This window comes from Mustela erminea, chromosome 14, assembly GCF_009829155.1.
Source record: "Mustela erminea isolate mMusErm1 chromosome 14, mMusErm1.Pri, whole genome shotgun sequence".
Lineage (NCBI taxonomy): Eukaryota > Metazoa > Chordata > Mammalia > Carnivora > Mustelidae > Mustela > Mustela erminea.
Window position 1 is genome coordinate 68098609 of NC_045627.1, and position 14066 is coordinate 68112674.

General features: G+C 44.5%; 1 protein-coding gene across 3 annotated transcripts in view; it reads left to right on the plus strand.

Moving 5' to 3' along the window:
* The window catches only part of SORCS3 (sortilin related VPS10 domain containing receptor 3), a 593475-nt gene that overhangs the window by 159210 nt on the left and 420199 nt on the right, over positions 1-14066 (plus strand). For all 3 annotated transcript variants that reach the window (XM_032313389.1, XM_032313390.1, XM_032313391.1), the window contains one exon: positions 13709-13776. In XM_032313389.1, coding sequence (XP_032169280.1) covers positions 13709-13776 — 68 coding nt within the window. The remainder of the gene's footprint in view (positions 1-13708; positions 13777-14066) is intronic.

Consider the following 14066-nt stretch of genomic DNA (forward strand, 5'->3'; position numbering starts at 1 on the left):
GAGATTGTCTTGGGGTTATCTGGGTGGACACAATGTAATCAGAAGGATCCTTAAATAGGGAAGAGGAAGGCAGAAAGAGTAAGAGACTGATACAACATGAGAAAGAGTGACTAGCCATTTCTGGAAAGGAGCCACAAGAAAGGAATGTGTACAGCCTCTGGAAGCTGGGAAAGGCAAGAAAATGGTTCTCCTGGGATGTAGAAACACAGCCCTAAATGGCACCTTGATTTTTGCCACTGAAACCCATTTTGGTCTTCTCATCTCCAAAATTATAAGATAATACACTGTATTATCTTAAACCACTACATTTGTGGTTATTAGTTACAGAAACAATAGGAAATTTACATTCCTTGCTTTTAAAACCATTATCAGACTCTAGTCTGGGTCTTCATCTCTGTGTACCTGAAGCAGACCACCTTCTGGTCCTGAAACGTGACTGGCAATTCCTGCCTCCTTTTGTTTTCTTGTGAGGGTTCCGTAGCCAAAAACAAAACAAAACAAAACAAGCAAACAAACAAAAACCCCGTGTTCTTTGCCTACTAAAATAAACCAGCTCAAGTGTCCCCTTTTACAAAAATTTTCATGGAGGGTAATCCTCTAGTTCATCCCAGTTTGGAAATCACATTACTATTGTATGTCAACTTGTTGCAGGGTTACTACAAGACTCACCTGAAACGTTAGGTAGAATGCGTCTAGCCTGGTGTAAGTTAGGCCATTTCCAATTTTCACCAGAGGTAGTTGTATAAATATTAATCTCTCTTCTTGCACTGAAAATGCCTTAGGTCAGGAACTTTGTGTCTCTTGTCTTTCCATCTCACAATAGTTAGTGCAGTGAAGAGCCCATGAAAGTATTTTGTAGGTTGGATAGGAAACATGTTGTGATAAATGCCAGATCATGGGTTGGGTGATGGATCATTTACTCCACCATTGTGTACATGGGATGGGGGCGGTGGAGGGGTGGGGGGCGGCGTCGTCCAGGCCCTCTCCCAGGTGCTGAAGTTACAGTAACAAATAAGACAGTTGTTGTATTTACCCAGAGGCATCTTACAATCTCATGGAATCCCTGCTCTTGGTCTCTTTTGAAACATCTCAGTCTGGTAGCTACTTCCAATCTGGGGAATTGCTGATTCCCAGAAAATCCACTGGGGTCAGCAGCTAAAATGGTTTGGCTGAGAGCTCGTTCAACTCCTGAGACCAAGAGGAGATGATGCCCCTGACTAGAGTGGCAGGAGGGAGGGGGAGTGTGTGCGCCTGCAGGCGGGACTCGCAGAGACAGACCCTGAAATGAAAAGAGACAAGTAGGTAGGATCACACACCAGGCAAAATGGACTTGATGGACCTATGATCTTTCCATTGCTGAGGCTGTCAATGTGTGTCCACATAAAGCAAGCACCAGCACTCAGGGAATGCTCTGGGCTTTCATCTCCACATCAGTGAGAGGCCTGGCGAGGTTGCTCTTTATTTTGTAAGCTTCAAGTTGTCATCACTAAAGTAGTGACATGCTCCCTCTTGGGACATGGCATTTTTCTACTCTGGTGGCAAATGACCTGGTTTGCTTAGAGACAAACCAGGATGGAAGGGACCTAATGCATGCTGGGGGCTTTCTTTTTCTTTCATCTAATTCTCAGAACAACCCGACGAAAGAATTGATATTGGCTTCATTTTCCAGATGAGGACACTGAGGCTCCATAGACTCAGTCTCTTGTCTAAGGTCGCGGAGAGTAAGTGGCAGAGCATGGATTCCAATGAAGACTGGTTTAGAGCTTGTGCTCCTTTCCCAAGGAAACGGATTTCTTACATTTTCCTTTATGCTGATGATTATCTCTGAAAGCTTCACTTTGGAACCAGCATTTCATCTTTCATCTGTTCATATCTGTTCCTGTCCTCGGCCTCCTCCTCAGGGGTTACTGGTGGTGGTTGGATGAAGGGAGTAATGGACACACAGAGAGAGGTCTGAACTTGGACTCCTACTTCACGGCAGACCTTGGGCTAATGAACTCTGGTTCTGGTGAGCTGTCATCATGGAATACAGACTTCGGCAGGGAATTCTGGGGTCATTTGGCCCCACCCCTCTTACTGGACTGCATGCTACCTAAATCGTTTCCAGGAGATGGCTGTCTCTCTCATTTTCACAGTCCCTCAGGGAATGAGAATGAATGGATTTTTAATTAATTTTTAATAGCTCGTTATACAAAACCAGAACAACCCCCTACTATTCAACAGCCATTTTCCACAAGCTCCTTGTTTCAACAACGCTGTATTTCCATTTCCTTGACCTTTTGCTTACCTTATTCAGCAACCAAATTCTGCAAAGTACTTTCTTAACAATAGCCCTGTTTTAAATGGGGATGACTAATGCTTGTTATTTTTTAAATCTCTTATCCTGTACTTGGATCGTGCAGGAATAGACAAACCTGTGTTGAGTGCTGACCTGGACAGTTTCCTCATTTAGATAATGTGGATAATGGTATCTACGTTTTATTGTGGTTATTTTCACTATCTGTGTAATGCACATAGAGCACCAAGCACAGTGCTAGGCACTTAGTAGGTGCTCAGTACATATTCATGTTCCATCTTTGGGTTTTCTGTATTTGTTCTGTTCTTATCTAACTACTGTACTTGAGCAAGTCCTTTTTTTGTGATTAGATCTAATATCTTTATTAACCTATATCCCATCAGGTATAGGTATATACATTTGTCTTTCTAGAAGTCCCTACAGAATAACAGCTCTTGAAAATTTAATACAGTCATATTTAGAAGATTGTTTTCACTATCTTCCTTCTTGCCCTTGTGTCTCCTTTCTCTTACCCTCTTGTGGATATTGGTGAAGTTCTCTCCTAAACTACCTTGAATTCTCCCTCCTGGAGAGACTTGCAGACTAGGTTATCTAAGGAAAAGACACCTTTGAAAGAGTTTACAAAATACTCCAGAGTGAAGAGGGCTGGAAATGTCCATTTTCCTCCCATTTCTTAAGAACTGCACTGATACCTCTCTTTCTCTCTGAGGACCTTGATTACACCAGTCCAGACTCATCTTCTCCTCATTTGAACACCTGTGGCAACAGTTTCAATGCAGTGAATGTGCTGTATCTCTGTTGGTTATAGGTGCCATGTCAAGGAATCATAATACTACTCTTACAGCATAATAACGAGACAAGCAGGGTCCCTGTCCTGAAGGAGCACGTAGCCTAATGGTGGATACGCAGATGCAAATAGAAAATTACAATATAATCTGGTGAGCAGCATCATTGGAAGTATGTGGAACAAATTAGGAGAGTCTTAGAAATACAATTCTCAGGGTCCTGGTTACCCACAATACATAGGCAGGAAAGAGATCAGGGGGTACATGGCATAATCCGCCCCCCACCTTTGCTATGGTGGGCATCCATTTCTATCCCCTATTCTTTTTATTTTTTTTAAGATTTTATTTATTTGTTTGAGAGAGAGAGAGAGAAAACATGAGTGTGGGGAGATTCAGAGGGAGAAGCAGGCTTCCCACTGAGCTGGGAGCCTGAATGGGGTTCTCTCAGATCCTGACGTCTGTGAGACTAGGGCCTGAGACAAAGGCAGATGCTTAACTGACCGAGCAACTGAAGTGCCTCTCTATCCCCTATTCTTTTTTTTTTTTTTTTAAGATTTTATTTATTTATTTGACAGACAGAGATTAAAGTAGGCAGAGAAGCAGGCAGAGAGAGAGGAGGAAGCAGGCTCCCTGCTGAGCAGAGAGCCCGATGCAGGTCTCAGTCCCAGGACCCTGGGATTATGACCTGAGCCGAAGGCAGAGGCTTTAACCACTGAGCCACCCAGGCACCCCTGTGTCCCCTAGTCTTAAATAAGCCCTTTTTCCCTTCTTTTCAGTGGTAGCATGAGAAGCTCAAAATAGATGGATATTAATTTCTCCTTCCTATTCAGTGGATCAGGTGCTTTGTCTCCTTTTTGATGATTCCCTCCTTAGGAAACAAGAGTTCTCTCTCAACACAACCAACAGTTGTGGGGGCATGAAGTTGATACAGTGTGATGGCTTACTGGGGACCATAGTGAGAGGCCCATTACCACGTTTGCCCCTTGATTCTCAGACTGTTGTATTTTGACCTTGTATTGGTCAAGTGCACATCATGGAAGACAGCACCACAACTTCATAGCATTGGCTCCCAGCTAGGGTGCTCACTCAATCTTTGAAAGTCCATTCAACCATTGCACCCAGCCAGCTGCTTCTGGGTGATGAAGTTTGTAGGAAGACCAGTGAATTCCGGGGACATGCTCATTACTGCTCTTCATTTGCTGTGAAATGAGTTCCTTTGTTGGAAGTAATGTTGTGTGGGATACCATGGCAGTGAAAAAGGTATTCTGAAATGGGAAGATTTTGATTCTGGTGTAAGCACTGCAGGTACGGAATGCAATTGCAGAGAAGAAATCGCTCCGTGTGTGTGTGGTGGGAGGGGCGCAGTGTAATCAACCACCAGGTGCTATAATGATGCTCAGCCTTGGTTTCTGATGTTGGCAGGTGGGGAGTGTAGCAGTGGGAATATCCGCGTCATCTTGGTGAGAGGAAGTCCATGTCAAGCCCAGGCAAGCCTCCATCTTTGCCATAGTGGTGGCCACAGCAAACACTGGGGATATGCGAAAGGAGTTTAAGATGTTTAGATGGCCTCAACTGAAGGCCATCTAATTTATTTGATTACTGAGAGTCTGCCCTGTAGTAAATACAATTTGGTGAGCATTCAGGCAGAACACACATGCCCAGTGTGCCAATTTTGAAAGGTCTGAACACATGCTGGTTTCCTCTTTCTCACTTCCCTGACCTCTGGATGCTGGAACACCCCAGCTTTCAGTCCTCATGTCTTTACTCCATTCACACTCCGTCTCCTGGTGATCTAATCTAGTCTTGTGTCTTTAAATATCATCTAATTACAGACAGTTCCCCAATGGATATTTCTGTCCTAGATTCTCTTCCCTCAACTCCAGACTCATTTATGCAGGTGACTATTGGACTTCCCCATTTGAATTATCTTAGGCACCTCAAACTTCACGTTCAAAGTTAAACTTCTAATCTTTCCTCCAAATCTCTTTCTTCTATAGTCTTCATCTCATAAAACATCAACTCTGTGCTTCCAACTGCTTAGTCCTGAGCTCTGAGGGTCACCCTAATTCTTTCATTCATACCGCAGAGCCAATTTGTCAGCTCTTCTGCCCGACATTACCTTCAGTTTATATAAACATCATGTCCCTCATGTCCCTTGCTGTAGCTCTGCTCTAACATACACTGTGGTTCACCTGATGATTACAACCGGGTCCTAATTCACTTTTGTCCCCTTCCTGCCTTTTTCAATCCCGTTAAAAGTAAAGTCCTCTATGAAAATCCTTCAGCAGCTCCACATCTCACTCAGTAGAACTGGAATCCTTATAATGGTTCACATGTTCCAGCAAGATCGAAGTCTCCCAATACCTCTCTGACCTCCTTTCCAGCTCCTCTCTGCTCCAGCCTCGTTGGTTTCCTTGCTCTTTCTTTCTTTTTTTTTTTTTAAAGATTTTATTTATTAACTTGACAGAAAGAAATCACAAGTAGACGGAGAGGCAGCCAGAGAGAGAGAGAGGGAAGCAGGCTCTCTGCTGAGCAGAGAGCCCGATGCGGGACTCGATCCCAGGACTCTGAGATCATGACCTGAGCCGAAGGCAGTGGCTTAACCCACTGAGCCACCCAGGCGCCCCTCCTTGCTCTTTCTTGAATATACCGGGGATACTCCTGCCTCAGGGTCTTTGCATTTGCTGCTCCCCTACCTATAATGTTGATTACCCAGCTACCACATGACCTAACCTCTCGTTTCATTCAAGCTTTTGCAGGAGAGCCAGTTTTTCATAAAGGATGTTCCTGGGCTCTTTCATCTTCTCCTTTTCTTTAATTAGTCCCCCATCATGTGACTATGTCATTTACGGACTTATTTATTTATCTCCCCTGCCAGAATGTCAAATATATGAGGGCAAAGAATCTGGCTTATTTTCTTCAGTGCTGAATCCACACTACCTGGCAAATAGGAAGCATTCTATATGTATTTGGTTAGTGAATGAGGACAATAATTATGAGGACCGGAAGTTGGGTGCTACAGTGCACTGAAACATATTTCAGAAGATTCAGTGTTTGTCTTGCTGTGTGTGGGATGAGGATCATGCTGAGGTTCTGTCTTGAGTGACAGAGTTTGTAAAAAGGCCCTTATAAAAAGCAGGAAAGGGAAGAACAGCTTTGTCGAATTCCACACATTATATATGACAAAGTTGCTATATTTTGTAGTATTTCCTTGTTCTCTTAACTAGATTTTAAACTCATAGCAGGTAGGGACACTCTTTATGTCATTTTTTTTTTTTTTTTAAATAGCAGGTGGATTGGGGAAGAAATCAACATTTTTTTTTTAAGATTTTTATTTATTAGACAGAGAGAGAGGCAGCCAGAGAGGGAACACAAGCAAGGGGAGTGGGAGAGGGAGAAGCTGGCTTCCTGCAGAGCAGGGAGCCCAATACAGGGCTCTATCCCAGGACCCTGGGATCATGACCTGAGCTGAAGGCAGACGCTTAGCGACTGAGCCACCCAGGCGCCCCTCTTTATACCATTCTGAATTTGGCATACGTCTAGCACAGTTCAGGCTACCAGTTGGTGGCAGACATCCTGGTATTGGAGATCAGTCAGACTTTGGACTGCAAGGCCTCAATTTCTGTTTTCTGGCTGGGGGGCAGAATGCTCCTGGAGGTGTGAGAAGGACCCTGGGACTCAGACTCTGCTGGAACTGAAAAGTACACTCTTGTAGGTGGTCCCAGAGGGGTATATTTTAGCATCCTTGTTAGGTTCCCATAGTCAACTACTTCTGGTAAACAAAGCCACTGTTCTTCCTGTCAACAAAGAACTACTGGGCTATCAGGTAGGGGCAGGAATGAAGGGGTGGGTTGTGGGGGATGTGTAAGGAACTCCATGGATTTAAAGGCATCAAGATTTCAGGAAAGCTTAATGAACTAAAGTAATTTTCCTTCAGAGTAAAATTTTACAGGCATTAAAGGTCCTCCCTTCATTGAATGTGCTCACGGGCGAGAGCGTCCTAGTGATTTATGAATTTGCAGATTATGCATTATCCTTTCAGAGGACAGGAATCCCCCCGGGCTGCCTGCCTGCCTTCTGAAGCTGAGTGGTGGTGGTTGGGGGGAGGGGCGCGGGCAGGTGCAATGCGCGGGCTCTGATCTGTGGCCACCTGTATTGCAGTTGGGGTCTAGAGTAGATGAGTCATTTTTTGGAGGAGCTTAGCAACTCTAGAATCTGAACTTCCCCTTTGCCCCCACCAAATAAAAATCACTTGGAACTCTTCGCTCCTAAAGAATAATGATCATATTAATAACTCATATAGCCATAGTACAGCTTATAGAGCAAATCAGCTTTCCTTACTTGATTTGAATCAACAACCCTGTGAGGTTGGCAGGGACAGGTGTCTTTATCCCCATTTAAGGAAATTGGAACAGATTCCAAAAACATAAGTAAGTTGCTCAGGCTCACGCAGTAGCATATGGCTGGGTTTGGGGGAAGCCCTCAGGTTGCTCATGTTCTGTTATTTCCAGGCTGCCATGCAAATCCCATCCAGAGGACTGATGGCTGGACCCAGAGGGCAAGTGAATCTAGACACAGGGACATTTGGAAGGGTTCTGAGGTGGAATAGGGGCTGAGACTTCTTTCTTTGTCTGCAGTTCTGAGTGTGGGTACCTCCTCTCTCATAGGAAGTTGGTGGGAAGAGGGTAGAAAGCTCCCTTGCCCCCACATACCACTTTCTCCAGCTCTGCCAGAGACTTGGACTCCTGAGTTCAAATAAATGATCCTGGAAGCAGCAGGTTGAGGATGACTCTGCCTTTCATGAGGACAGAGGTATTTCTCTTTTGGTCACTTTATCACCAAGAATCTTATGTTGTGCTTGGCGTAAGTTGGGAATAGATGAATGGAAGAGAAAAGGGAAATGGGAAATAAAGACATTAGTTACTGCTCTTTATGTGTCTAAAGAGCAGGTCGTTAGCTGAGGGCTGGCCTGAGCATCTGGGGACAGCAGAAGACAGTAGATGCCTGGGGACGAGAAAAGTGTAGGTGGATGGTCACCGAAGATGGCACCAGCTGATTTTGTAAAAGGCTAGCCATGTCCTTTATTGTCACCTTATCATGTAAGTCCCTTATGATAATATAGTCCCTTAATATATTATGTATCGTAAACCTCCTATTTTAACTAGCCCCCTTATATATATTATTTATTATATATATATATATATATATATATATATTATATATACACACATAGTAAGTCTCTTGGTATAATATATTCCTCCCTTGATATCGGCCTCTTCACTCTTATAAAACTTTCCATCTACCCATAGTTGACCTCAGGTTGAGTTTCCTCTCTCTTTCCTGCATGATCCCATTGTCCTCTGTGCCTTCTTTCCCAACCTGGCGTTGCGCATGTCTCCAAGTGGCTCATGTATACATGACATTGCATTCAACCCATGACTGCTCCTGCCCCTAATGGCCCATGCTGCTGCTCCACGCTGCTCCTGGTAACCCCAGTTACTCCTTTCCAAAGACACTCCTCTCCTTTTTCCCCATCTATCTCTGTTCAATTAAAAACTTAAAGAAAGGGAACCAGCTCCATTTTAGTAGATCCAAATTCCTACCATACTTGGAGTTCTGGCTCATGTAATCTTTCCTTTGTGGAGACTTTTCTGGTCACATTCTATGGACTTAATTGCTTCTTTTCAACTCTTATAGCACATTATCTGTACCTCTCAAATACATTTATCATCTCATCTCTTCTTTTATTGTCCTGCATCCATAATTCATTCGGTGGGCCGTGTGTGGCGCCTGCCAAGTGTCAGGTGATGTGCTGTGCATTGGGGATGCGGAGTTGAAGGAGACCTGATTTCTAACCTCAGCAAGGCCACAGTCTAACAGACAAGTTCAGACATATAGAAAAGTCACATTGATCCTATGCAATGGAAGTTATGAGAGGAATAACTGGAGTGTAATTCCAAAGAGATCAGATGCCAATTTAAGGTTGGGTGTGGTGTGTGAGTACTCATTCTATATACGTAGGCCTTTGTAGCTATATTTATACACACACACACACACACACACACACACACACACACACACATATCTAGGGACTTCTCTCCATACTCTCTAAATGTGTGTGTCTGTAGGTATATGGCTTATAAAAAAAAAGATGCTATTTACTCATGAATTATTCCTATTTATTTTCATTTCTTCTGCTGTCTAAAAGCCCCCAGGACTGTAGCCAGTTAGGTCAAAAATGAGCTCATTTGACAAGCCTGGGTTTCCCAGCAGTTTGTCTAGTTCTTTTCTCATTCCATATCTCTGTTTCCTATTACCTTCTCCAAGAACAAAGAAAACAAGTTACCTTCACCCTCGGGCCTTGAGCTCTGGCTCTCTCCCTGAGTCTCAAAGTTTAGCAGGTCCCTTTCTAATTCACTGAAGTGGAGGCCAGTAAATATTTGTGAAATTCATTAGTAAATGCTCAGCTCCTTGTGGTTAGGGATGTGCTTTTCTCCTCTGTGTAAGACTGCTCATTGCCTCACACACGACCAGCTCACATCAACATTTGCAGAATGGAGGAGCATTGCATTAGAGCAGGGCAAGTGTGCTGTGTCCCATGGGCGGGAATGCTGGCTCTGTCTCCTATTAGTGGTGTGCCTTGGGAGGCAACTTGCTTAGCTCCTGGGACTCAGGTTTCTCATCTGTAAAACTGTGATATTATGTTACACTTGCAAAAGTTTGTTGTGAGGATTGAGAAGCACCTAGTATAGTGTTCATTACACGTAGGGGTTCAGTGAAGGTTTGCTCACTGCTTTTCCTTTGTTGGAAAATTTCCTGTTGTTCCTTTGTTGGAAAAGTTCCTGTTGTTCCTGTTGATGCCTCCTCTGGGGGCATCTGCTGGAGAGAAGTCAAGTCAGGCTTTGCTATGGTCCTGGATTAGCCCTGCTACCCCTCTGTGCTACGTGCCATCCACTGGTGATCCCTGTGGCACGCACACTCATGTCTGCCCCTTCTGATCTGTGTATTTGCCTAGCAGTCTGGAGCTTAGTGGGTTTACTGTATCTGCTTTCAGTTTTCTTCCCTGCGAATTCCCTCCCCTCTGGAGGCCTTTGGAAGGCCCTCAGTGATGAGAGAAGCCAGGGATGGGCAGGTGTTGTTTCATTCTTAGTTTTGTTTGCTTGGCACTGAGTATCTTAAGGCTAAAACTTACACGATCATCTCCTCATAGCTCTATTATTGTCCTTCTGTGCTGGCTCCTGGGGAAAGAAAGCTTCCAGCCCCTAATTCTCAGTGTTTGGGACCTTTCCTCTAGGGAATTCAGGGGTGTTTTTGCTGAGACATCTTCCTCCTGTATCTCTTACTGTGTGCTTTCTTTGTAAGGTTCAATTCAATTTAAAGGAAAGGATCCTTCTCTAAATGAGGATCTCAACATGGTGGAAGGGTAGGGTCACCGCAGCACAGAGTTGGGAGAGGAATCATGGTGGGATGGAACCTTTCTTGTGTGTGATTCTCCAGTTACCACAGGAAGATATCTGGACCCTAGCCAGGACTCGCCAAGTCAAACCTGCTGGAGTGGGACTAGGGAGTCTGAATTTATAAGGCTTTCCAGTGACAGTTAACCTCCAGCTCTACTTATAGAATGGGAGAACAGTGCTCTGGCTACTTGGTCAAGGTCACACTTTATTAAGACTAACTTGTGTCCCGTCATCTCTCTGAGCATCATTTCCCTCATCTGTACAATGAGGGAAATAGACTAAATGAATACTATCCCCGTCTGAAGACTATGATTTACCACTAAAACTCCATTATTCTTCATTGACTCAAAAATCATTATTTTTAGGAACTTTTGACATGTTGAGCTTACCTGTTATGGAGACACAAGAACAACACCCAAACCCTGCCTCAATCTAGTTGAGAAGGCAGATCCTGTGTGATCCAGAAAGGATCAGGATAGTGTTTGAGTAAGTACCTAGTTAGGTCATTCTGTTTTAATTGCAATAGGACTTCAAAAGAGCAAGAATTCTGATGGCTGGGCTGGTCCTGGGAGGCTGCCTGGAGAACGTGGGCTTCAGGTTGTTTCTTGAACAATAGGTAGGTACATGCAGGTTAATAAAAGGCTGAGGCATAGATGATACAGTGCAGCATGGAAGAAAGCAGGCGGAGTTGTGAGAACAGGTATGGTTTATTTGCAACCCCTTGAGAAACTCGGATTATTAAAGCAGAAGACAGCATCTCGAGAACTGTAGGAAAGTGGTTGGAGGAGTATGTGTTTGTGTATATGTGTGTACATCTGTGCATGTGAATATGTGTATGTGTAGTGCCTTACATAACAGGTCAGGAGTCTGGAGTTCATCCTTAGGCAGAGGGAACCAGCAATGATTTCTGGCCAAGAAAGGGCACGAATCAAGACGCAGAATTGCGACTGCCTACCACGAAGGCAGAAGTAACAACCATAGAGGTGTGGAAGGATGAGTCTGTCTGGATCCCCCAAGAAGCAGACACCAGCATGAGATTAGATATACGAGAAACATGAGGGACAGGGAAGGTGGAGGCAGGGAAGAAGAGGGTCTGAACTTTAAGTAAGGAGACTGATACAATAAGAACAGCCCTGAGTTCTTTCCAGGGCTTTCCAGACCCAGTTGTTTGTTAGAAGCTCTATTGGTTAAATGGAACTCTTACCCCCTACACCTCTTTCTTCTCTCTATGTGGACTTTGTACTTTCTGGAGATTGTTTGATGTCCATGAAGGCTTGATATTGGGAGAAAATGAAATGGCCTGATTTTCTCCTGCAGAGCTTGGGATGGGTGTTCTGACCTATTTCTAGAAGAGTAGTTTGGAGTTTGTTCGTCCAGAATTTGGGTTCGCCAGCACATAGCCAACCCACATTTTTACCTCGTGACTTTGAGAATGCCTTTGTAGACGAAAGAAGGTAAAATGAAGGGGAGATGAAGTCTGCTGTGTGTGTAGGTGTGTGTGTTAATCCAGAAAACAGGAATTATCAGTGCATTCCTAGGCATGTGGTTGGGGAGGGTGGGCTTAAGTTTTTTGCTTTCATATGCCCATGAATTTTGTAAATGAAGAAGCTCCCTGTGAGTGGGAGAGGCAAGGATCACTGAGTGCCTGTGGGGAGCAAGTCTCTGAACTGGGTACACAGTCCTTGCCATTGTGCTGTGTTAAAAGGACAGGTAGTTGGTAGATTTTCCTGTCCTACAAATAGCCATGTCATTGATGTTTTTCTTGGCTGTTTCTTGCCCACCCATCACTCTCCATCAAAGAGGGCACTTGGAGAAGAGTCCTCCAGTCATGGCCCTGCAGAGAAGTTGAACATCCCAAACCAACTTCGTCAGGGACTTTCTCTGACCTATAATGGGTCACATCCTTGCCTCTAATTTCTTCTTAGCTTACATAAAGGGAATGGAAATGGTGCTGACCGACCCCCTGGGGTGTTGGATGAGACTAAATCTCAAAGTGAGCGTTCTGTTGTCAGTGAAATGCCATAAAAATGTTCAATATAATGGCTGATTATTTTTCTTTAATCTTAAATAGATACCTAGAATGGGAAAGTTCCATCTTGGTAGCAGAAATTCATTATCTTGGAAAGAGTCTAATGGCTGCTGTGCAAATGAACTGGAGGAAGTTAAATTGTGGAATGGGAAGGAGCTGAGAAAAGTGAAATGAGTTGTGCATTAAATTTAGATAAACACAATTATGTGTAACTGGATTATCACGTGTGCAGGCAGGCGCTGTATATTAGGCACCTGCGTTTTGATTAAAATCGATTCAGGTGCACGCGCTTGAAATCCTTGTAGATTCTGAGTCATGCCTGAGCCACTGCCCAGGCACATAAGGGGCAGGCAGGGAAACGTCTGGTATCCGGGTCCCCTGCTGGAGAAATTTAAAGGCATAAGACCAGACCGAGACCATTTCAGGAAACTGCTAAGACTATTACAGATAGTCCCACTCCCTTTCATGTACAGCTTCCTTCTGGGTTTCTTCATTTCAACGGAGTCAGGAAAGTGGTCCTGGAGCCCAGTGCAGTCCAGTGACTTGTTTATTCCACGACGAGGACAGATGGCTAATGGTAGATGGCAGATGACATCAGAGGATGTTGGGGACTGGGCCTGCCTGCCGTTCACGTTTCTGTGGCTGTTGAGGCCTTAGTGATAGAAACACAGAATCTCTTTGAACCTCTCTGTAGATGGGTAGAGTTAGGCCCAGTTCCTTCTTACCCTTTTAGGTCCAAGTCTGTAAGTCAGAGTCATCTTCAGATCAAAAGCGAGCCCAGCCTCAGATCCCTGAAGGGCCCTAGGAGTGATCAGAGCCAGCCGGCCAGTCCTTGCCTTGAAGGAGGACAGATGCAGAGAGACAACTGTCGATACCCAGTTAATTCCTGTTGGCATGTTTTATTTCAAATGCAAAGCATCATCAGGATTAAAATAAATGCTACCAGTTACAGGGATGCGTTAAATTAATAATTGTTTTTCCTTGCTTGATCCTATAATACCTCTCCACTCAAAGGATAAGCACTAAGCCCTCCTCTGGGTGGTTTGAGATGCACTGTTTATTGTTACACAAACTAAAGGAAGCTTCCTTTTTTCTCCCCTTTTGTTCCTCTCCTCTGCCCTCCTCCGCATGCCCATCGCAGGTGATACTCATCCTGACGAAGTTGTATGACTTCAATCTGGGGAGCGTGACTGAGAGCTCGCTGTGGAGGTAAGTGGATTACAGGTTCTTAACAAGCTACTCTGGCCCCACTCACTTGAAGAATGCCAGCCACACGGTTGGGAAGCATGTTTTGGAAGAGACAGAAAACAGCCCTCCTCCTGGAAGGCCTCTTTAATGCCCAGGGTGGAATGGATGGCCCCACCGGCGAATTCCCCTAGCGCTCTGCTTTTCTCTTTTGGGGCCTGTCACACCTTCTTCTGGGCATCGCCATTGCTTTTGCATTCCTGCCGTGCCTTGTTCTGCTTGACGAATGCACGTCTGATTGGAGAGATCTGACG